The sequence below is a fragment of the Protopterus annectens genome, chromosome 14.part0 (genome assembly GCF_019279795.1).
Source record: "Protopterus annectens isolate FY-2018-M chromosome 14.part0, PAN1.0, whole genome shotgun sequence".
Classification (NCBI taxonomy): Eukaryota; Metazoa; Chordata; order Ceratodontiformes; family Protopteridae; genus Protopterus; species Protopterus annectens.
The window spans coordinates 424,736,491-424,762,849 of record NC_056748.1 but is presented as its reverse complement, the minus strand read 5'-3'; the positions used below and the strand labels follow the sequence as shown (position 1 = coordinate 424,762,849).

Here is a 26,359-nt window from a genome sequence, read left to right as displayed (position 1 = left end):
CCAGATACTCAGTCTAGGGTGAGATTTGTTACCACTTTTGGCAGGAACACCAAATCATTTATGCACATCATTAATAGACATTGGAACATCTTGATGGCAGAGGACAGACTGTCAGCATATTTGGGGGATAGATGTTCTTTTTCCTTCTGAAGGGGCTGCACATTGGGTTCTCTATTTAGCCATTACAAAAGGTTTGACCATGGGGGCACTTTTCCAATCCAACAGACACTAACGGGGGACACATTGGTGGGATGTGTCCCTTGTGGACACTGTTCCCATTGTTACAGGGTAAACAAAACCAAGGAATTTTCCAGCAAAAATACATCCACAGTTTTCAATATCACTTTTTTGGCAAATTGTAGCACAAGTTGGGTAATATATTTGGCCACTTGCTCATGCTCCGTGTTTTATGTGGGCCAAACTTTGAGACCTCTCAAACTTCGAACTGGGGAACATGTGAGTGATATAAGGAATAAAAGACAGTCTAATGCTCTCTTTAAACATACTTGCAAACATAATACTGCTCTATTTAGATTTACCATAATTGATTGTATATTGGGGAATTGTAGGATAAATCTGGCTGGCATACCATTCTAAATGTTAAAGAAAGAAAATGGATCATTAAACTGGGGGGGGGCTTTTTCCTCCTGGTCTAAATGAGCATCTTTAATTAACCAATAGGAGGTTGTCTTGAATCTGTGTACATATATATATATATATATATATATATATATATATACATATGCATACATATATAAAGGGCTTTTTAGTCCTATTATTTGTATGCTGTTTGTCTTTCTCACTGAAAAGGCTATTTGAGCCAAAACCGGCTTGGTTTGGGTGTTGGGGCTTTTTTTCCTTCACCCACGACACTGTATTTCTTGGCATATTAAATAGTTATACCACACTTTGTGCTGGCTCTATCTTTTTTGAATTTGCTTTTGGACTTCAGAGCCTTTGCACTTGCCGTATGTGCGGGTTTTGTTTGACTTTAGCCAGATTCTCTGCCCAACATACTTACAAAACCCAACACTGTAGCTCACATAAACACTTAAACTGGCTGGAACCTCCTAACATGCTTCTTTTCTCTCATCTCTAGCTTATACACTCTATATTACATCAACCTTACTATTGTCCTAACATATCCTCCCTTATATCCTACTATTCTCCAACTAGATCACTCCGCAGCTCAGACCAAGAACTACTACTAATCTATAGACCTAGAAATAATAATGGACGCAATCTATATAGCTATCATCATGCCATTGCTTGGAACAAGCTTCCACTACAAATTAGTTTACTACATCAACCAAAACAATTCAAAGCAGCTACCAAAGAATACTTAAAAACTCTCTGGTCCTGTCCCTGTACTCACCCACTATAAACAGCCTCTCCATCCTTAATCACTTTTATTATAGACCACAAACCTTAACAATTATCTTCTTCACTCTCATGGCTCTTATCACTTCTCCCCCTATGGCCTTGCCATGAATTCATTTTAGCCTCAGCTTTAACTTCTTCTCCCCCTACATCTCTCCACTAAACTGTTACCAGAAATAACAAATGCTCATATTTGTATTAATACTTTTATATTGTATGAATATATCTTATCCACATGCCTAATTTTAATGTTTGATTTGTAAATACTGTTTTTCCTTGATATTAATGTTGGTAATACCTGTCAATTATTTGACTCTGCCACCCTTTTTCTTTGAATACTTGTTTCTGTTAATTTTATCTATTGCATTGATAATGTTTGTTTTGGAGCTTTTCTCTCCATGTCTATGCTACAAAAGGGCTATTTCAGCTCAGTTGGACAATTTCCTGGTCAGCAAATGTAGAATAAATAAATAAAATGTCCCTGTAAAGGACAGGTAGTCATGCAGTGGAGCAAAGTGATCAACAGTATCAGTGACAGCCCTCTTGTAAGCCACTACGTTTTGGTTAGGATTGTCCTCAATGTATTTCCTAAGATGCTAGTCAAACACAAGGATCAGATCACAGTCTAAGAGTGGACACCCTGGGTTCTCTAATTTCTTTGCCCACTAGGGCTTCAGTGGACAGAAGGATTGTTTCCAAGCACCAGCGCACAAAGGTGCTAATAAACATCTTTCCCAAAAAAAAGTTACAAAAATGGAGGTCACACAAATACGGCGGTTCTGATGCAGCCCATTTATCGTATACAATACCCTCATTTGTAATGTTGCCATTTAAACAATGCTCATATTTCAGTGCCCATAACACTGTGCCCTGTCCTCCAGCTGGGGTATCATCAGCCATTCCCTGTACTATGGCATTATCTTTTTTTGTCTTTCTGCTTTTTTGTCTAACACTATATACCCATCCGACACACTTCTGTGTATCTGTACTTGTGTACTTCACATTGTCAGTCACCTTCGGGGCATCAGATATTATATGCTCTAATATCTTTCCAGTGTTACACAGGCGACAACATTTACATGTAACCTGTACACTTCCCTTATATCTGCTTGATGTGGGTGCATCAATGGTCTTGTAGTTTCTAGCACTGAAACTTTCTGAAATACACTAGTACACCTGTAGGTATATATATATATATATATATATATATATATATATATATATATATATATATAAACACACACACACATATATATATATATATATATATATATGTGGAGTTTTACGATGTCGAGTTGCCACCAGCCCGGCGCCCAACCTTTCACAGAAGGCACACACACACACGCACTCATGCCTAAGGCCGATTTAGAGTGTACAATCCACCTACAGCATGTCTTTGGGATGTGGGAAGAAACCGAAGCACCCGGAGGAAACCCAAGCTACCACAGGGAGGACATGCAGACTCCGCACAGAAGGCACGCCAGCCGAGAATCGAACCAGAGAACCTCTTATTGTGAGGTAGCAACACTAACCGCTGCACCACTGTGGCTGCCCAAATCAGATATTTTGCTAAGGGTGATATATGTTAATAGAAAAAAATATAACTACAAATAAAAAGCTCCAAATATCACTAAAAATTCCAGAAAACAAAGTAAAGGTGACAACTTGGTGCAGGAGCAGATAAAAATAGCTATTTTATCTGCTCCTGTACCAGGCTGTCACCAGAAAAAAAATATGACAAAACAGGAAACAAGACAGTAACACAAATTAAACTCACTTCACTGTAATAAAAACACTAAAAACTCAATTTTAAATATATTTCTTGATTAGGAACAGTAAAATATGTCCAATAAGGTAAACATTAATTTCCCAAGGAAAGTAAAAGCAAACTCAACATACAGAAAATGAAGCACTGAAGAGAGGAACAGTCAGGAAATAAATAACATGAAATAAAAACAGTCATCACAGCAACAAAAAGCAGCCACTCTGGCTTAGGAGAAAAATACATACATGCACTAATGCATAGAAAGAATTTACAAGGCATTGCTTGACGCAAGAGGTAAATCTGAAGGCAAAGTTCCCAAAAGTAAAATATCGCATGAATATAAAATATAAAATCATATTAAAAAATAAATTAAACTTAAAAATTGTCACAAAAAAGTTTAATAAAGGCAGCAAGGATACTGCCAGCTAAAACAACTTAAGACAAATGATGGAGTTGGGGATCATTGCTGCTTATATATATGTGTTACTTCAGATCTTGGGAGTTGCCACTAAAATTATTAGCTCTGTAAATATTTTTATGCTGCGACATGCATACTGTTCACAAAACTAGATTAAAAATTATGGGTATGGGAGCATTGCAATCTACATATATCTTTCACTTGTTGAAGCCATAGGTCTTAACATCTTAAGAGGTTAATGTGGAACACAGACCATGACAATGTGTGACAAACAGTCAAAATGTGGAACACCCTATTTTTACACTGCTTGAAAATGCACCATTTCCATGGGACCTGGTTGAATTGGGCTTTCTGCCAGAAGTATTAAGCTAGAGAATGTATTCATTGGAGTACATTGAGTATGCCTGTCTACACCACTGAATATCAGACACTGGATAAAACCGCAGCAATGCAAAGTTTAACAGTCATAAAAATGAGTAACAGTCAGACTTTTCAGCAATGCATCTACTGCAACCAAAGAACTTAATACTTGCTGACCCCTATCTTCATCAAATTGCAGTCCACTTACCTAGACCACTTTAAAACCATCCCTTTATACTTATATCCCTTATAGGAGCCAGGCTGATCAATAAACAAAAGAAATCTTAAACAGTATAGAATAACAGGAAGTTCCATACATCTCAACCTCTTAGTGCAAGAAATCTGGACAAAGCCCCCAAAAAATGGGGGGACAAAGGCCCAAAATTAGGGAAATATTTTAAATATTGCTCTTATAAACTTAGAAAGTTGCTAGAGTAACAGGGCTTGTTTTAACATATCAAAACTAAAATTGGTATCCAGGTAAAGGTCAAGCCAAAATGCAAGAAAAAATTGTAAGAATTCCAAAATGTACTTGACACACCATGGCTGAAATAATAAGATGATAACTTTAATAAAAATAATAAAATATATACGGATAGCGCTTTCACAGTAAACACACCGCTTCTTCAGACCAGTAAAAAAAAAAAGTTATTTTATTATTTCAGCAGTGGTGTGTCAAGTATGTTTTGGAATTCTTACACATTTGTTTTAACATACATTTTTGAAGGATATGAAGTCTGAAAGTCAAATGTATGTCATTATTTAGCGACTTCAATTCTCAGATCATCCCATAGCTCTCAACCTCTTAACATGAAAAATCTAGACAAAGCCAAAAATAATGGGGGGACAAGGCTCCAAAAACAGGGACACATTTTCAGTTTTAAACAGTGCTCTTATAAACTTAGAGAAATACAAGAATGTTTTAGAAGATTTTGTTACTATGCATTTTCTGAAGGATATGAAGTCTGAAACTAAAATGCCTGTCATCATTTAGTGAATTCAGTCCTCACTGATTTGCCACAAAAATCCAGAAAATTACAAATTTTATGAGGAACAGACCAAAAATATGAAGCAAAAATCTAGACATTCTGCAAAAGTCTGGACAGTTGAGAGGTATGTCTTCCCAGTGATTTGCCAGAAAACCATACATTTTATGAGGAACAGACTGAAAATATAAGCCAAAAATCTGGACACACTGCAAAAACTGGACAGTTGTGAGGCATACCTTCTAGCACCAGGAAAACATACTACTGCTAATAGTTCTGGGTGGAGCAGACCCTTGAAAGGATCAGAGTGAGCTATGCCAATAATTCAGACACTTAGTAAGGTGTACAAAACAAATTAAAGCCTTGGGTGTGCATTACTCAGAGAAAGCAATTAGTTCTGAGATTATTTATTCAGGTCTGAGGAATATAAGTCTGTGGTACAGGCACTATGTTGGTCTACAAAAGGACAAATTTGCATGGCGTCCATAAGCCTTACTATATTACTAGCGCTATAAATACAGAATGTTAGCCTTTTGCCAGAACAGGGAATTAAATCCACTAGTGTAAGTACCTGACAGAACTTCCAAAGTTCTCTCAATGTAATGGACTCTCGAAGTCTTCAGAATGTTTCTCTTTGACGACTACATTTAGAATGAGGTCTCTTGTTTGTACTTAAAGTTCCAGCAACAACAGCATCCAAGTGTAGTCACCATTGCCGTTTTCCTGAAGAATAACTTACTTGACTATCTTGTATACTGCAATGCCAATTGGCTATAACTGCAATATAACAGCTAGTCAAAACTCACAAAGCAGAGCCACAGTGGTTGGCCATGGTGGTGCAGCAGTTAGTGTGGGCGCGGATCAGGTAAGTGTGTGATAGTGACGGACTTTAGGGTTAGGGCGCGGGTCAGGTAAGTGTGCGGTAGTGATGGACTTTAGGGTTAGGGCTGGGTTAAGGATAGTGCATAAATAGTGGTGTATGTTAGGTTTAGTGTAGGTTTTGAAGGTGTTTGGTGTGATTGTGTTATGTGTGTGTATTTCAGAACAGCAAATTTTTTCCCTGGGAAAAAATTTGCAGTTTTGAAGTTTCGATGTTATCCCAATTCAATCTTCCAAGTTCGACCTTATGGTGTTCGACATTTTGGAAGTTTGATTTTGTGATATAGACCTGTTAGTGTTGTCACCTTACAGCAAGAGGTTCTCCAGTTCAATTCTCAGCTGGGGTGTCTTCTGTGCGGAGTCTGCATGTCCTCGCTGCGGTCTCATAGGTTTCCTCCAGGTGATCCGGTTTACTCCCACATTCCAAAGACATGCAGTAGGTGTACTGGACACTCTAAATTGGTTGTAGGTGAGATTATGTGTGCGAGTGACTGGTACTGATGACCTACTGTGGCACAGCTAGTCACCCAGTGGTGTAAAGATTGGCTTGACATGATTGCCACTGTTGAAGTGACACCCCGACCCCATGTACAAAATAGGAAAACGTGTCTGAGGATGAATGAATGGATGTGGCATTTTGTGCTTGGGGTAGTGGCCAGGCATTTGCAAGCTGTGATACTTGCTGTGGACTGAAAGTACATGTTGTCTGCTTAATGTCTATGATTATGGCTTTAGCCTCTTTTCCAAATAATGGTGGTCATAAGAAAGGTAAGTTTAGCATGTGATGTGGAAAATGGCTGCCATAAAACTTTAGCCAATCAAATAATCAAAATAAAGCACACATAGTACAACTTCATGTCTGAACATTAACTACATCATAATTTGTTCCCAGAAAGAAAAAGTCTTTATGCTGAAGAAGAGCTTAGAACAGATAAAGTCAACATTTAAGCTAGATCATATTTTCTGATCATAGGTTACTGCCAGAGTTGAAGCAACCAACTCAAAAGACCTAGCAAATGTTCTTGTTGTCTGTCAAATGTTGTTGTCAAATGTCTGTTGGCTTAAATTATTATTCTGAAAATTAGCCTCCAAAAGCTATTAGACATTATTTTCCAATTTGGAAAGATAACTTAATACAAATTAACACACATCACATCAGCTATGGCAAATTGGCTCTTATCATTTTCCCTAAGGAGGCCTTGAGGAAAATGTTCCTAATACTGCTTGGGTGTGGGAACCCATTTAGATATCTAGATATGACAAATCAATCCTGTCTTGCTTTTTAGAGAAAAGTACAACTGACATTCTAAAACATCCATTTCCTGATGTTCAAATTTCTACACAGTTTGGTTCATACTGACTCTTTTCTTGGACTAGAGGGTTGAAGCAGCACGTATATTTTTCCTCAGTTACTGTACCAAGCACACATGGTGTTTGGACCTATTGACATGTTTTAACTAAGCAAAGTATTTACAGATTTTTCTAAGCTTCTTTGTGCTAGTTCTATGTATGTATGTATATATGCATGCATGTGTTCAATTATTTTCATTTGTTAATCAGAATGGAAGAGAGATCTAGATGGACTAATTTATGGTTCAACCCAGGGTTATACAGAAGAGATATACTAAGAAATGATGACAATTGATTATATTGCCCATAAAATTATTAGTGGCAAAGACATTTAAACAGATAAATATAGAATGTATTTTGTAAATGGAAATTAAGATGTGCATACATTTTGAGAAGAGCAAACGTAATATATAATGAGCAGAATGTATACACACTTGTGTAGATTACTTGAGGTTTGGCACTTTGTAGATGAGGTAGTAGAGGAAACTGACGTGTGAAAGCAGTTTATGGTTGTAAGGGGAAAGAAGACAGAGAGAAAGTAACAAACTGTACAGAAAATTAATGGGATGCAGAGAAAGAAAAGGGAGAAGACAGAAAAGTATGGAGGGAAATTCTAAGGATGGGTAGTAATGCAGAAGATATGTCTATTTTTGGTAGTGTATACTAATACAAGGAAAAGAGTAAACTGCAATGGAGAGAGAAAACATATTACATGACCATGATGTAGGAAAATCATTTGCATTGACTTTCCTTGAATAGGTATTCCTTGAGGCTGAGTCTGAATTTGTGATAGGTATAGACAGATTTCAGGATATATGCATGTGCATACTTGGCCAGGGGCACACCAATGAAAGCAGCTGCAGCTGTGCCCTGTGGGGTGAGGTTGTTGTATCTAACCAATCAATTCAAGAGCTTTCTTCTCCTTGCTACCCCATGACCTATATATTTTGATGGATGAAAAGAATAGAAAGTTCACAGATATTAAACAGCAAAAGTGTAGTCATGGTGTAAAACAATAACAGAGGCAGTAGACTGAGATTTGTTTTTCATTTTGTATTTTTCCTTTTTTTTCATCCTGGCAGACAACTGGATATATGCAATAGACTGTTTTGCAAGACAGGTATTTTGCTGTGAGGGGTGCTGAGCATTTGTGTTTGTGTAAGCTACAGTTGAAATACATGGCTGTATGCCTGTTATTTTATTTACTGTACCTATTTATCTGTCTATATATCTAGCTTATTATAGTTTGACATTAGAGATGTAAATAGACAACCAAGTAGTTATACTTACTAGATATAGGGCATGTCTACAGATGAAGATGACTGCTATTTGCTTGTTAGCCTAGGATTTTCAGGCTTAATGCAATGACATATTTATGCTGGCTACTGTTAGTGTGAAACAAAGTGGAAATGCAATTGCTATGGCCATTATTTATTACACTAAGTAGATGTCTGAGGTGTACACCAAAACAAAGTGGCTATAACTGCTGGATGGAGATGTCTGAGGATGCAAATACCTTGCAGTCTTGTTATTTGTTCATATTAAACAGTCATTAATCTGGCTTTGCATTTATGTGAAGTTGGAATATTTTACTGTGGCTTTTGTGTGTTTATGTGGAATAAATGTATAATATTTCCATTATTTTTTCTAAATCAGACATAGGTTTACTGTGTTTGCAAAGTGGCTATAACTGTTGATTAAGATTGTGTGAGATTCTGTCTGTTGAATGTAAATTTCCCTCATTATCTGCTCATTTTAAACAGAGATTAATCTGACTTTGTAGGACTAGTGTGCACTTTTGAAATATAAGTTGGAATACTTTCCTATGACTGCTGTGTGCATGTGTTAAACTTGAAATATGTTACTGTGGATATTATCATCATGATTACCGTTACCACAACCAGACATTAAGTTCTACATGGTAAGCAATGTGGCTACAATTGCTGGGTATGGGGGCTATATGTGGATGAAAATGACTGATCCTTCTGTCATGTTCAAATAGTCATCAGTTTGGCTTTGCAACTTTACTGGGCTTTTGTGTAAAGCTTAGAATACTTTACTGTGGCCATTGTTATCACAATCAGACAGTTACTGTGCATGCAGTTGATAAAATAGCTGTAATCAATGGGTATGGACATTGCTGGATTATAATTAAGGAAGTCTGAATGGTCTTTTATTGTCAACAAATTCTGAAATGGGCAATTTTGTTATTATTAATTAGAAATCTTTGATTCACTTCTTTCTGAAAAAATGTTCAGGGCTACTTAAATTTACAACACCAACAAAGTTTGCTTTATTAAACAAAAATATAATTAAAGGAGTCTGGTAGATAAATGTACATTTAAAATAACCAGGAAGTTGAATCTAAAAGAACACAAGCATTTATGCATGGTCCTAAAAATGTATTTCTGGTGTGTGTGTGTGTGTGTGTGTGTGTGTGTGTGGGGGGGGGGTGGTGGTGGTATGATTTGAAATTTCCCCAGGGTATATTTAATCCTGCATTGTGAAGGCCACATATGACTTGTTCCAGGAATGCACTTTTCCCAACAGTCATTCTACATTTGGTCTAAAACAACTTTATCTTCAGTTTTGCTCTTAACACCCATAGGTATCTAATATCTATGATGATGTCTAGATCTGGGACTTGAATTGCTAAGTTCTAGGCTCTCAAAATATTAGGACGCATGCTTGTTTCAGAAAAGTTGGCTTAAGGTTGTCTCCTATTGGTTATTCCTGACTATATTGTATTCAGGAAAGTTACTGAACTCAAGGGCAATAAGGATGGCTTTATGGAATCATGCATTTTATCAATTAACTGTGCATTTTCTTAAACAAGGACTTGTATGTATTTGTTTTAACAATGGATGATTTTGCAGTTAATGAGAACGTCACTGGTAGCCATCTTTCAAACTCTCCCAATTCAACTCATCATCTAGTACTGAAATATTGAACTAATGCTAATAACACTGTTGTGTTATTAATATTTAAAAGCTAGACCAGCTATCAAGTTTTTCATCTTCGTCTAATATCTGAGGAAATGTATTTTTAAAAACTTGACCATAATTATTAGTTGTTGCCTTATATGAGTAAGATAATTAAAGTGTATTAAACAGACCAGTTTCGGCTTGTATATTACAAAGAATTTATCCATGTGAAAAAAAAAACAATACACCCCATTTATAGTGTGTCATCAATCCAAAGGGCAATCACAGATGTTCATTTAACCCAAGTGCAAAAACCCTCCTAGTTTAATTATCCATTTTTTCTCCTTAACATTGAGCAATTCATGCCACCCAGATTTATTTTGTTGCAAAACAATGATTTTATCTATAATTGTAAATTAGAAGCATGTTGTCTTGTGAGTTAAAGTGTGTTTATAAAGAGCGTTAGTGTCACACTGGTTCCTAATTTCACTCATATGCTCAGATATTCTATGTCTCACAGCCCTGGATGTTTGTCCAACATAAAAGGCTGAACACTGACACGTTGCTAAATAAACAATCCATTCCGAACTACAATTGGTGAAAAAAGGAATCTTGAATACTATGCTAGTATTCTTACTACTAAAGCACATGGTTTTCAGCATTCTACAACAATGCCTACAGTACCCACATGGATGGCTCCCCTTAACAAACCCCCCTTCAATGGTACTTTGTTTTTTCTCCCTAAGTATAGAACAACTTTGTTTATAATGATTGAAATATGATGCTAAATTTCTCCCATTTCTATATGAGAAACAGCATCTGTCCCCAAGGAACTCTGATAATCTATTTTCTGCCTTAAGAATATTCCAGTTTTGACAAACACTATTAATAATTGCCCCTGTGTTCCGCCCATATGTCGTCACAAACCTAAGTTTTGCTGTGGTGTCAGAATCCTTCTGTTTATATTGTAAGAGTTCATCCCTGTTCATCTCATTAACCACATTCAATGCTTGTGTAATGTGTCCTGTTGGATAACCCCTTTCCTTAAACCTGTTAGTTAGGTCATCTCGGAAATGCAAATATGAATCTTTGGCTGAGCATACACGTTTTACCCTCATATACTCTGATTTTGGGATGTTTTTGCATATATGAGGAGGATGGTAACTGGAGGCATGGAGCAGAGAGTTATACTCAGGGAATTTTCTATATACTTCAGTGGTGAGGGTATTGTCCAGGGTCCTGGTAACCATTACATCCAGAAAGGTGATCCTATCCTGGTTGCAATTGACCATAAATTTGATCCCCCACTTATTTTCATTAAGATATTCAACAAATTCCCCAAGATATTCCTCATCTGACCTCCATACCATCACACAATCATCCAGATATCTTCTCCAAAGATCAATCTAATCAATATACAGATTATGAGATTGATCTTACAAAATTTGTTCCTCAATATACGCCATAAAAATATCCGCATATATGGGGGCAAACGAGGCACCCATTGCTGTCCCTTTAATCTGTAAAAAACATGCCTCGCGATAGAAAAACACATTTTTAGTTAATACATGCTCAGCAAAACCAAGAAGAAGAGTAATAAAACCTGGTTGGTACAAATCTGACCTATATAGCCAATATTCAAGGGCTTCGAGACCAGCTCAATGTGGAATATTAGTGTAAAGACCTTTGACATCTAATGTACAAAGCCACCAAGCAGGTTCAAATTGCATTTCCAAGCTGACCTGTAAAAATTCTGTAGTGTCCTTAAATCTGGATCTAACCCACACAAGCAAAGGTTTTAAATGTTTGGTCAGATATTGCGACAGTGGCTCCGTCAAAAAGCCCCTTCCAGAGACAATCGGCCTGCCAGGGGGACAATATAAATTTTTGTGAATTTTAGGCAGGAAATAGATATATTGGTCCCTGGGGTCAACAACTGAAAGTTGTTTTTTTACCCTGTCAGTAATGATTCCTTCTTCCACAGCTAATGTGAGGAAGTCATCAATTTGTTTTTGAAAAAGCTTAGTGAGATTATAATCCAGTTGTAAATAGTACCTATGATCATTCAGTTGCTTATTTGCTTCCAAATTATATTGATCCCAATTTTGTACAACCACAGCTCCTCCTTTGCCCGTCTTTAGAATCACAATGTTATGATTTTCAGCCAACTTGGAAATTGCTGACATCTCCTGTTTGGTAACATTACTAGACTTAGCCTGAAAAGAACTAGATTGAAAATGCAGATCCTTTAAAGTAGAATTTTGAAATAATAACACATTGTGATTCATGGGTGGAACAAAAGAGGACTTATGGTATCTAAACTGGTCATCATCACATGATTCTGCATCCGACTGAAAAAACAATCTCAAATTAAGAGTTTGATAAAAATCAACAACATCTTTTGCAAAAGATTCTTCTGATACAAAAAAACATGGAATATATGTTAAACCTTTATTCAGAATATTCCTCTCTACAGAGGAGAGGGGATAGGAAGAAATATTTAACACATTATCATTTTTTACTTGTGTACAAATTTGTGAAGCAAACCCTCTAGGTTTAACTGCACAGAATTATATGAATTCCTACGTTTCTGTGCTGGTGAACCTGTGGATGAAAGGGTCTCATTATCCAACACTAACACTCTTTATAAACACACTTTAACTCACAAGACAGCATGCTGCCAATTTACAATTATAGATAAAATCATTGGTTTGCAACAAAATAACTCTGGGTGGCATGAATTGCTCAATGTTAAGGAGAAAAAATGGATAATTAAACAAGGAGGGCTTTTTGCACCTGGGTTAAATGAACATCTGTGATTGGCCTTTGGATTGATGACACACTATAAATGGGGTGTATTTTTTTGTTTTTTTCACATTGATAAAGGCTTTGTAATATACAAGCCAAAACTGGTCTGTTTGATACACTTTAATTATTTTAATTTGGTCTGCTGGTCATATATTTTTTCTACATTGTGTTTTAGGACCCTGCAGACACCTTACTTGCAGAGGCTTTCTTTGGGATTGTTGCTTATATGAATAAGACAACATAGGCTGGACTCAACATTTTAAGCCATTTATAAGATTAATCTCAGCTTTTAATAATATTATAACATTTTTGAATCTCACCACATTCATATCTCATTTCTAATCTCTAATAAATAACCACCATATTTTGTTTGAAAATCAAAGAATTTGCAACAAAGATGTTCTTCTTCTTTAGAAATGTCTGAATATATATGACTGTGTTGTAAAATATTTTGCATTTTACAATAAGGATTTATGATATTATAAATCACCAAAGGCTATACTGTTATATTAATATTATCTAGGTCAATATTTAATCAAAATCTGCCAGTTTTTTTAGATAAAATGAAATTTGTACAATGCCAAATTTTAAAATAAGCAATAAACTGAATATTGATTTCTAAGACTTATGTTTTAATCTTAAAAATCAAAACTGGAAATACAGTTTGCATTTAAAATATGGAGCAAAACTAACTTGTTTGAGAATTAAACCATATGGATATATAATTGTTTGAATTTATTCATGGAAATACATAACACTGTATAAACTATTTTCTACCACATAAACAATTTATCATGATGGTACAGAGGAAGTACATACTTAAAATTTTGGTTTTGCCTGTTTGTTCAGAGAAACGAGAAATCTATATGATGCAGATAAAGCCATTTAGCATTACTAAGGCAGTTTAACATAACTTAAACTTTAGTTTTATATAAGAATAATCCTTATTTTTGTTTGCCTTGTTTTTTTGCTGAAATTGTATATCATTACATGAAGGACTAATTTAAAGTCAATAATAATCAAAAACATTTTCTCAACCATTAATAAATATTTGGGGACATAAACATTTTCACTATAAATTTAAGCAACAATTTTTCCAAGTGAAAAACTTCATGGAAACTGTTATTTTAATTATTAATACAAAATGATGTATGCATTTCTGAAATTGTTCATTTAGTATTCCTGTGGCCAATTTGAAAGCCTAAATAAAAGAATAGTTTAGAAACACATTTATTTTGGTTAAGAATGCTTTTGCAATTAAGGAAAACTTCATTGGTATATCTCTCTCTCTCAATTTTGTTTCATGGCATTCCTCCTTCCTAACTGCTCTCAATCAACATATAGCCTTGAGCTATTCTTTTGCAAAATTATCAAGCTATATGAAAAAAAAACACTCAATGTTTAAAAATGAGCATTCTACGTACTTTATATTTTGAATGCATTCTATGTTTTTATGTGTTTTCATGAAATTATACTGGTTACAATACATGTAACTCTCTGTATGCTTTTGGATGTATATTGTCATTATTGTTATTTTTACATTATTTTGAATTTGAAAATCAGCATAATTTTGAGAAGAAAAGGAAAACTAATACTCAGCTTAGTGAGCATACTTCACCAAAAAATGTATTCTACTGTGTTCTATCATCACTACTGAATGACAAAGTCAAACTACCTGGTAATCTTAGAACAGCCTGAAGAAGAGAAAGGTTTTCACTTACAAACACATTTACAGCTTATACAATTTCCAGAAGGGGAACAGCTCATTAGATGTTGTAAGATCTGGGGCTGAAAAGCCTTTATAAAGGTATTCAGATGTTGTGCCAGTATGTACTTTTTGTATAGGCAGACACTCATCTAACAAGCAAGCTCTGCCCAACATACTTATCTTGAAGTAACACAGGCGCAAGGATATTCAGTACCCAAGCAACTTTTAATGTGCTAGGTCCATGTGTGGTTACAAACCATGCTGACAATTAGTTGCTGTGTCTTACAGTCCTGTCATGATACAGCACAGACCTTTCTTAGGTATTTACTGTGTCTGAAACTTTACAGTCTCAGTACAAATTAATTGCAGTTCTACCCTCCACTGATGCATTGTAAGAAGCCCTACCCAAATCCCCCCTCACCACTGTCATGTTACAGACTAGGCTAGAATAAAATGCTTTGTGTCTGCAGTCTGAATTAGGGACAGATTTTTTTTAATATCTCTCTTATAAACTTATGTGTTGGTGTTAAGGAGCATTTGCAGAAACATAGAGATATAAATCAGGTCAACTACTGTAACTTTACTTTTATGTTGACACAATTGTCTGTAAACTGTAAAAATGCAATGCACAGTATTGCCACTTGGGATACATCATGTCGCCTTTTATGTATTCATCTTGGCTATTCCATTTACCTCTTAATCTCTTTGCAAAAGCGACAAGCAGCTCATCCCTTTCAGTTCGCTATATGCTGCATATGTTTAGCTTATTAACATCTTTCCTCATTTCTTACATGATATTACTATATATTGTAATCTCAGTTAAAGTTGCAAACCTTGTTCTTTCTTTTGGCTGTCAGTGAAGCAGTACACGCACAAACATGCACAGCCCGGGGAGGGGGTACTACCAGTAAGTTACATCACAGTCTCAATAATTGATTACCATAGTCAGTGTTTTGAAACCTATTATTAATGTCTTCAAACTGTCAAAGTCATCTGCTGTACAAAAATCCTTTTTAAATATAGAATCTGAGACTTAGCAATATTGTCAACCATAATCATTTTGTGACATCTGAAGACTTGTAAAATAGTGCTTCTGGAAAAGTGTTTTTTTTTTATATATATATATATATATATATATATATATATATATATATATATATATATATATATATATAAACAGGTCAGGTCACCATGTCTATATTACCCGATCAAATGTTTAGGTTAGCGAATACCTAAACGTCAAACTGGTAATATCGAAAAATTAAAACAGTGAACAGATGATTTAACATAGGGAATGAATTCCCTCGGCCGCAAAAAAAAAAAAAAATTAAACCAAAATGAAGTGGGGGGGCTTTGGCCCCCACACTCCCCGATGTGGGAGGCTGTGCCCCATACCCCCATAACTAAACATACCAACTCTGAGATTGCTCTATAGTGGGGAAAGGGGCAAAATCTGCATAACGGCCAAGGGAATTTTTTCCCTGCATTAAATCGGCCGTTCACTTTTTTTGCTTTCGCTATTGAATAATTCAAAAAAAGTACTGATAACTAATGTGCACGGATTCCCCAATAAGTGCTCGCTCACCTTGAAACAGTAAATGGAAGAACACACTTCTCTCCTTGGTTAAAATACAGCCGTTTATTGCCCAAAACAGGAATAACAATGTTAATACATCCAATAAGATCCAAAAAATGGAAAACAGTAGTTCCAATAAGATCCAAAAAATGGAAAACAGTAGTTAAGTGCTTTCACCTGTATATCAGGCTTCTTCAGAACACTGTGTAACAATTTAAGATGCCTTGGTTGTTTCAAAATATTAAAGGGACAATGCCCTTTTATTGTATTCAACGTAAACATTTACATTGACTTCAATTCCCTAAACAAAATCCTATTGTTTAAAATAATAATATTAATATCAGCCATTCTGTAAGGAACACGAGTCTTTAACCACTTAATAAATTATTACAGTGACATTGTGAACCTCCGATACTACTGATGGTATATGTGTATTATATCGACACATTTAAGTTTTAATATCTCATAAAAACACATCTGTCCACCTCTTAATAAAATATACTAAAAGACCAAAAATATTTCTAAAAAAAAATGTATATTTTTGTAAAAATACTGTAAAAACATTACGCTGTTGAAATAATGTACACATGAGTTTCCATTCATTTTTAACTTACAGTCGAGCCCTAACTGCTCGTTCTGCTAAAAATCAGTGACCTCATTGTGTAAATTAACTAACCAAATATTACCCCTAAGAAACTTTTGGAACATTAAATTAAAAATAATTCATTATACTTGCTTTAACCATAGGTAAACAATTTGTACCTAATAATAATAAATGCTATTGACTGCATATAACTCAACGTGCTATTTCAAAATTGCATCGTAATGCATGTTTCCATTTATTGACATATATTACACCTTATTAATGATTTAAACCTAAGATAGGCAGATGCATCCTTTAAAAAATAACTAAAATATTACAGCATGCTACTGTTAGCAAGCTGCATGTCTACATTCTGTGACAGACCAGCAACACTGCCTAAGAATTCACTTTGTCGCTATTGCTACCTAAAATAGCGATATTGCATGCATCCTACCCCACTAATCATAATTAATATATACTTTATGTACCAACCGGATGAATGTTGTCCATAATAATGACTGAACTATATCAGATAACCTATAGTAAAACATAAATGCTAAATATCAGCAATAATGTCAACAATTCAAGATACCCCATAAAGTATATATAAAGAAATAAAACTAATCAGTATAAAGAACAAAAACTATGCCCTCCTTGCACAATGACTAGTCTATCAAGAAGTAATATAAAATAAGCCATTCCTACGATAAAAATGCCTATCCTAAATGAATAGGAATGGCTAAATAAAAATTGTGTAAAAATAGTGTAAAAACATCTGTGTGTGATCCAATAAAGACAACTAAGAAACCTGTCTTGAGATATTACTGTACTTAGATGGGTTTTAATGAAATACTATCATTTAACCCAGGTACAGTGATTGCATCTAGGTAAATTTGCCACCATGCCTCCTTAAATAATAGGTGCATTTTAAAATCACCTCCTCTGGGATCAAATTTAATAATATCTATTATTGCAAATTTAAATCCTTTCGTATGCCCCTTAGTTTCTATGTGCCTTGATAAGGTGTTAGTTGAATCCTTCTTCTTAATTTTATAAGTGTGTTCATAAATACGTTTGTTTAAACTCCTCTCTGTCTTTCCCACGTAGAAACAGGGACATTGGTTACACATCGCTAAATGTACTATCATTTTTGAGATGTAAAAAAAATGACTGTTGAAATTACTAAGCCGCTGAGTGAATGCTCCAACTACAAAGGAGCCAGTTCTTCGGCTTCTTTTAGTGATAGACATAATAAGGAAGATGGCAATATATTGACTGCATCTAAATCGAGTACCAACCTTCCACAGCCTGTTAGACAAGGGGACAACCAACAACTTGAGGGCATGAATGAGTCAGAGGATAGTATGACCATACCTAATGGACAGATGTCCTATTGACATAGAACTACCATTTAACATCACTGAACCCCTAAATAGTAGTAAATGAACTTATTGGACTTTACTTTTGATTTCTCAGTCTATGATTTTGACGAAGAAGCTAATAGACTGGGAACAAAACCATCTCTTTGTATTCAGTTTCATTATACAAGTCACCCATTCTTTGACTTTTAATACATGATCACTATGCAATTCTATATGCTTCTACAGTGCATTGTGTTCTTTTCTTAACCTTGTATCTGATAGATGCTTAAAAATTCTATCTTTAAGTCTGCAATTTGTTTTTCCTAAATAATATGCAGTACACTGTTGACAGTTCGCAATATAGACAACATTTTGCATGTTACAGTCAGCAGACATATTCAAAAAGTAATTCTTTTTGGTCCTGGGGTGTATAAAACAGTTCCCTTGTAGAATGTGCTTACAGGCTTTGCAATGTAGGCATGGATAAGTTCCCTTCTTCTTAATGCCTGAATTTTTAAAATGCATAAGTTCTTGACACTAAATATCTTTCAAATTTTTATTTCTTTTAAAAATAAATCTAGGTTGTGTCCCAACAACTCTAGTTATATTCTCATATGTTAAAATAATTCTCTAGTTGTCCCTAATTATATTACATATACCATCTATATCATTACTGTAAATTAAACTTATTTTCAAACCTTCATTAGCTTTTTGAACCTGTGCATCTACCTTATTAGGCCATTTTTTACCTCTGTGTAACCATGGTTTTGCACTTTGTTTTCTATAGAGATTTTATTACACACAACGATTTAGCACTTTCATCCACGTTCAGTGGATGAAAGTGCTAAATCGTTGTGTGTAATAAAGAAGTGTTTACACTATGTTCACCTGAGTGGTTCTTCCTGTTGGATTCCATCTGCATTAGCATTTATTTTCTGCAGTTTTCTTGGCTGGTTGAATAAACGCTTATTTTTGGATTTAACTAACATCACCAACAAAGGGGTTACTGGTGGCCTCTTGGCTACTAGCTACTGCAAAGGTATTGTTGACAACTGGGTCAAGGTCTGAAGTCTGAGTCAGGTAGTGAATGAACTGGATGGTGGGCAGTAGCTAAGGCCTTTAAAGTACTGCAAAAAAAAAAAAACACATGCAAACATGGGATTGATGGATCTTCAATAAATGCAGAAGTCAGCCAATGGCTGGTCTTTTATTGCAGAATGCAGTGAAGGCACTGAAAGGGTTGACAGTAAAAGACTAGAAAACTGGAAAACTATGGCTCAAAGTATGAAGACAAGCCTAAAGTTGAGGCAAGAATAGAGCAAAGCCTTTCATGTAGAATCCCATGAGGCCTTGACTGATTCCAAGAAAGTTAGTAAAAGCACCTTTGTGCTTTGATTATCTGGAGTCTAAAGAAGCATATTAAAGCTTCACTGAATGGTGAGAAAAGGAGTAACTCTTACCTGAGGGTTGCTCCTTGTTCCTGTAAAATGAGGATTTGTAATGGTCCTTCTTCTGTGAATGCTTTAGTCCGGAAAACATTAACCCTGACAAAGAGGCTGGTATGTTGTCTGATTCTACCTTCTGTTCCATCAGAAAAATGTTAAGGACCTTCTTCCTGCATCTAGCAGCACTTAGGTTAAAAATTCAGCAGAGTTCATTCACAGGTGTCAGTGAGGACCTAGAAAAACAAACACAAATCTCACACTTGTCATATGTTGTGACTTCATTTCTGCAGTCGAAATGAGAAACTAGAGTGAATTACGTGCAGTGTGTGGTAAAGTACAGGTATGTGAGTGCTCACCATATCAGTAGACCTCTGGGAAGGACTTCTGAAAGCAAACTCTGACACCAGGAATGCCTTCAGTCTTTGGCTACACCTAGAAAGTTCAGCACTCATGCTTTATAGTATTTAATCCCTGCTTTGCCCACACTAGCATTTACTGTACCTGAATTAAGTGTATAAATACTCATTACTGCATGTTCTAATTCTCTAACTCCAATCTAAACTGAAGCAGGAGATGTCACTTTTAGAATAAAATAAAAAACATGAATGGCATTTAGTTCATCTTAAATTGTTTGTGTTATATTTCTACTTTCTATGTACACTGGAAGCAAAGATCAGTAAACACAATTGCATTCATAAGGGGTCAGGCAGTGGGAAAATGGGATTTGCTTTAGGACTCTATCACAGACAAAAATGTACATGTGGTGTATATGTACTATCACAACTCAAAAAGATACATCCCACTGGAGCAGAATTGTAAGCCATACAGCCCCTCAATCAGTAACAAGAAGCAGCAGTCAGGCTGATACACAGAAATGCCTAAGGCTAGACTGATGACTGACTGATAAAAAGCTCTGCTCCTATAATGCTGATTCAAGCTACTGTACTTATAAATGTATATAATAATAATGATTGGGAAAGTGTCCAAGAAGCAAAGACCTGCCGTAGACATTCTTGAATCGGGTAATAAGGAGATAATCAAACGCCTTTAAACAACTCAGAAAGAGACTGCCACTGTGCCTGGTGACAACAAGTAATACAGTCAGCAAACTATGCATATAGTATCAGTAAGACTACTATCATCCCTAGACAGATAAACTGAACTGGTATTCTTTGTGGAGAGCCTTCACTCTTATGCACAATAACTGGAAATACAAGTGTGCTTCCAAAGTAAGAAGAAGTCATGCAACCCTGTTGTGAACCACAAGAAGAAAGAACGGAGGTGGATGTATTAGTTCAAGGACACCTTGTAAATTATGTTCAGGCAGAAATATAATTCCTCAGGGAATATTAGTCTTGATGAAAAATTCCGGTACCTCTTTCCAGATAAAGGCCTAGAGCTCTAAAGTCTTACTGGAAGAGTTGATGTGTACTTTAAATATCCCATCCAGTGACATAAACCTGACACTCAGAAGAAGGAAGTAAAAGTCTCATAACTAAAGTCCCTGTAGGAATCTTGATTAAGACCCATGATAAAGAACACCTGAGAAAAATAGTTACTTATTCTATTCCAGGCTACAGGTTTACTCTCCCCATAGTTGCAGGATCTACTTTACAAGCTCAAAGTTTCCAAACTTCGAACTGCAAATGGCCGAGACGATAAGATCAAAGTTTTAAAACTTTGAAATTGTAATTTATTTTTGCAGGAGGGCAAACACCCCACACCCCCTGCTAAATAAATATACCAACTCTAAGATCCCACTAAAGTGAGAGAAACAGTAAAATTCCCATTCTGCGCTGTACGGTGATCTCCATTCAAAATGTTCAAAGTTTCAAAACTTCAGTCTTTTGGAGACTTTGAGCTTCTGAAGGGAATCTGAGTTGCAAAGGTCAAAATTGCTCTGGCCCTACTACAGAGTAGAATACCACCACACCTGTTACCCAGACAAGCTGAGATTGGCTAATGCCTTAGCTGGTTGAAAAGCACACACAAAGCACACAAAGAAGGGCATATGTGAGGCCTTAACATCACCTTGCTCATGTCGGAAATGGAAGGTGTTACCACCTGTTGCAATACTGGCACTTACTGCAGAGAAAGAAGTATGGCATGAAGTCTATGGGCCAGGGATATGTTCTTGGTTCTGCTGCCAACCTTTGTTTGGGTGACAAACTTTGTCATGTGTGTGCAACGTCAGAAGACATATGCACAAGGGAAGAGATAGCAGCCCCTCTTGTTTGTGAGTCTGCACATCAGTCCCCCCAGTGCAGAGGTTAGGTTATAATGCAGGAAATCCACTTTTGTTTACCTGTATGAAGGCTTCTCCCACAACTGGCTCTCACAATGGTAAGTAGTAATGAGTGCAACTTTAGTGAGGAAGCTGAACAGCCAGCAGGAAAGAGGGCATAATTACATAAAAAGCATTAAAAAAAGTAAAATGAAGGCTAAAGTATGCACCCTCACCAAAAACTGGTACCCATATCCAAAAGATGTCGAAGACAGCTTAAAGATCCCTGGATGCTAGCAGAAAGATCACCCAGTCTATATTTCTGAGCTCAAATGAAGAAGCACTTATTTTCTATATCATAAACTATATGAGTTAAAGACAATACAAGCATTTAGAAACCCTCTTCAGCATGCTTGCATGGATAACTGGGCCATACAAAAAGCAAAAAGCCTTGAGGTGGAGGAGGGCCACCCATTGGTAAACTGAGGAGGAGGATATAAGCTCATGGTTTCAGAATGTGGAGTCTGGGTCTCCACATGGAACTTGCCAGAATATATGAACTGGAAACACAGTACAAGGGATTAGCCCAGATAAAATTACTTTAGCTAGCAGATCTAGGAAACTCTCTCTTTCTCTCTCTCTCTTTGATTCCTTCCCTGTGGGAGGAACAAATATGCCTTGTTGAAGTTTCAAGTAGTTTATTCAGTTAAGTAAATAGATGGATGAGTGTTCTTATATGAAGTGTGGGATGTATTTATAAAAATATTCCACTTTTGGGAGTACAATCCTTATTATTCACTGCTGTTGGTATTGGAGGGCAGGATCAGGAAAAGAGGCCATCTTTCTTGTTGGTAAACAAACATGCTTCCAGGTGAACCATTAATTATCAGAACTCACATAACCAAGGCAGAATTTTGAGCATAAGCTCTGCATATATGCTAGACAGTTTTCTTCTCTCAGAATTTGACCCACTACATTTGATCTGAGATACCAACAAACTACTTTGGACCTGAAATGCCAATAGACACTCACTGCCAGACATAAAATGCTTCTCTGAAGCAGTGCAGAGTGAGTAGAACCTGCTACTAATCTATTTAATTAGATACCGCATCACAGAGTAGTTATATAGACTGTTCAGAAGTGAGTCTTCTGACTGATGATGGGCTTTTATAGCCTGCAACGTGTAAAGGATCTCTTTCCACTCAAGGGATTTTACAAGTAGGGCTCTTTTCAGGGTGCTTCAGGAATCCAGAAATCTGAACCTCTCCAAGACTGCTTTCTACCCTAAAATGAGTCAGTCATTTTTGGAGATGCCTTATAGTTATAGAAAGGAATGGGCAACTTACATTTAAGTTATGTGGGCAGTACACCCCAAGATAGGAACTGCTGGGAGGAATCCATTAAAGACAGAAAATACAAGAAGTCTATCCTTTGTTGCCACTGACAATAAAATGTCTACTACCTTTCCAGAAGATTAGTTCCTTTGTCTACTCAGGAATTCAGGAGGCTTCCTCTGAAAAGATGAAACACTCGAAAAACATTATACAGATGCATAAAGACTGGAGCCACAGCAGGCCACAGCTGGTCTGAAGTCGTACGCACTGTGTTTTTTCAGAGTTGTAATCCTCAGTTATAAATCAAGCAAATACAACAACTCCAGTGGATTACTAATCTGTAAAGCTGACATTACTACTGTAAGATATTTGAAAAATGTTGTACAGCATAAGAGAGGAGAAAGAACATCATTTGTCTTGGAAATGTGACTGCAGAGCAAACAGCAATAATCAGCTATGTTTCTGCAGGACTTCATTGGGAATAAGAGTAGCCTGAACATCGATTATCATGGTGTTTACATATCTGACAAGTTAGCTGAAGGCACTTGATCTAAAAAATAGTCAGGAAACTTTCATGGAAAAAACCCTAGGTCTTCAAGTTATAAGCATGACCATGTAGTCCTGCAGCACACAATATGATACCAACTGGGGGAAAGAACAGTTCTATAATCTATAACTGCAGTGTAGCAAAGTAAACTGCACTTCACAATGTAATGTTTTCTTGTTTCTATTGTAATCAATACATGCAGTATATTTCAAATTACTATAAGTGTACACCAACTATGCAATGCTCTTTGATGGTAACAGCTCACACATTCTGTACATTTGCAATGAAATTTTGTCAGTATTGGTTTTGTTTCCTACTATTTACGTAACAAACATATGGCTGACAATGAATACCTGAGGTTCAGGCCACTAAACTTAACAGATGAATTAAAATAAATAATGCCTCACAATGGGATTAATGACATACTCTACCAACTCAATATTACTCCATATGCAGTTTACTGGATGGCTTTTGACCATATTATCTGGCAACATCAGACCATTAAATTTGGCATTATTTGCTCTTGAAAGGAAAAACATCATCAGTCCTATCTCCCAGGTCTCTGTCTTCGCCACCTCTCTTTGGGCTATACTCTGATGTGACAGCTGATATCAGAGGACTTTGCCTAATCAAGTTTGCTGAACACTGAAAAACATTGTTATTGAATCCAAGTGTGATACTCACATTCTCCATTAAGGGCTGGACCAATGTCTTATGTGTTAATTATGGACTGCACTTATAAGAAATGCAGTACAGTTTTCTTTGGTAAATCTGCCATCAGCAAACCATATCATATCAATAACATTTCACATAAATGTGAATCACTGATCAGATGCTTTGGTGCTTTCATTTGATCACCACATCTCTGTTATAATTACAAAACCTCCTGTCTTGCACAGCTCATCCCTTTCTGGCATCTCTTCAAGATCAATAGAAGTAAAAACCCTACTTTATTCTTCCCTTATTAAGGTCATCATTAGACATACTTCACTAAGCACCTAAATCAGCTTAACAAACTTCAATGTTTCCTCACCAAAAAATACCTCAGGTCTTAGTACCTTTAGTTATTTTTAGACTAAAAGTTCTATCATTCTTCTCTGTCTTGTACTGGATCCTAAGGGACCATGATCTCTGTTTAGCCTTCCAGTCTATGAATGACCCCACAGGGACTGAACTTCTTCATATAAATAGAGCTCGTTGTAAACAAACACCTGCTGTAGAGACTTAACCTTGTGCTACAACATTAACAACATGCCCTGATTCTGGAATAGGTTCCTTTAACATATCAAACAGAACATTTCCCTGGCAACCCTTAATGCTAGTCTGGATGACTAGAAGGGTGATTGCAAATTTTCACAGAATATGTGGGGATAATAAAAAAAAAGATGTCAGAGTTCTATTGAGCTGAACCTACCATTACTTAAACCAATTCACCACACTAGCTACAATAGCTCTTAGCCAATCCCTGGCAGCTGAGCTTGGACCCCTTTACATGCTCTCCATTGCTTCCCTTCTCTAATATTTAACACAGGACACTGACCAACTAACTACTCCTAGCCTGGTTATCCTGCGTAGGACAGGAGAACAGAGGCAGTTCTCCTTTACAAAAGTAGGCACCAGACCACACACTATAGCCTACACACTCAGCAGATCTGACGAAGTACCCATGAACACACCGTAGAACTTTGACGATCAATATTACTTATTTTACATTGGTAGTTTTCCAATTTCCTTCTTAATATTTTAGTGTTTGTCTTATTCTAAACTCTTTTTTTTTCTTTAATTGATCTTTAGCTATAAGATTAGAAGCCCTCAAGGGCTCCACTGTACAAGAAAAATATTAAAATTGAGCAAGATGTGTTCTAAGCCATTGTTTTACTTACTAACTGTATAATTTAACTGATACAAGTGTACTACTTGTTAACCCACCCCTACCCACAAAGGGGAAACTTCCACCATTACATTCAGGGTAGAATATTACATTTTGACCCCCCCCCCCCCATGCACGCCCAGTATGATATCAAGGGCGGAAACATCCCTTGATCCAGCCGACAAAATTGTAAATAAAAACCCTGTTCATAACATTTTAAACTTGGTCATCTAAGCAGTGCTCATCTGCCAATAACGACTAAACTAGAAGAGAAGTAAGTTCAAGTCTTTGGTAACTGAGCACAGGGAGTACATTTAAACTACACAGCTGCATTCCCGAACTATTAGAAAGAACATAACATTATTCTTTGTAGGAGATATTCATCTGGCTTCTTCACCTACCACAAGGCAAGACACCCTCGTTTTAAATTAAAGTAAGGTAAAATGGGATTATTATCACACCTACTAGTGACTTTCCAGAATGACACTTAACAAGACTCCAACAGAAGAAGACAGTTTGTCATTTCTCTGCAGTTCATGTGTGTTTGCTTTACTGTTTTTAGCAAGACTGTCTGACTACAGTGCATTCTGCCTTTCTAGATTGGATCTTTGAGAAACAACTTCCTTTCTTCCTCTCATTACATTAAATGGACAGATTCCACTTGTGGTCCTTTGTTAAAATGCTCAGCTTGACAGCTTTGCTGTGAAGCAATTACTGATCTTCCCTTTATGTTGTCACAATATGCTGCCATTAAGAACAATAGTATCTGTTTCACTGTATTTGCAGTTATGTGCAGGCAAGACAGACAGACACACACACACATACGTATTCTGCAAAAAAA

The 26,359-nt window shown here is 36.2% G+C and overlaps 1 protein-coding gene across 6 annotated transcripts in view; it reads right to left on the bottom strand.

The window, feature by feature from the left end:
• Positions 1–26,359, bottom strand: part of CTBP2 (C-terminal binding protein 2) — a 2,784,951-nt gene that overhangs the window by 1,245,493 nt on the left and 1,513,099 nt on the right. For 5 of the 6 annotated variants that reach the window (XM_044056194.1, XM_044056191.1, XM_044056196.1 and 2 more), the window contains one exon: positions 19,559–19,776. The exons of the other annotated variant lie outside the window; for it this stretch is intronic. In XM_044056194.1, the coding sequence (XP_043912129.1) occupies positions 19,559–19,688 (130 nt within the window). In that variant the 5' untranslated portion in view covers positions 19,689–19,776. The remainder of the gene's footprint in view (positions 1–19,558; positions 19,777–26,359) is intronic. 6 annotated transcript variants of the gene reach the window in all.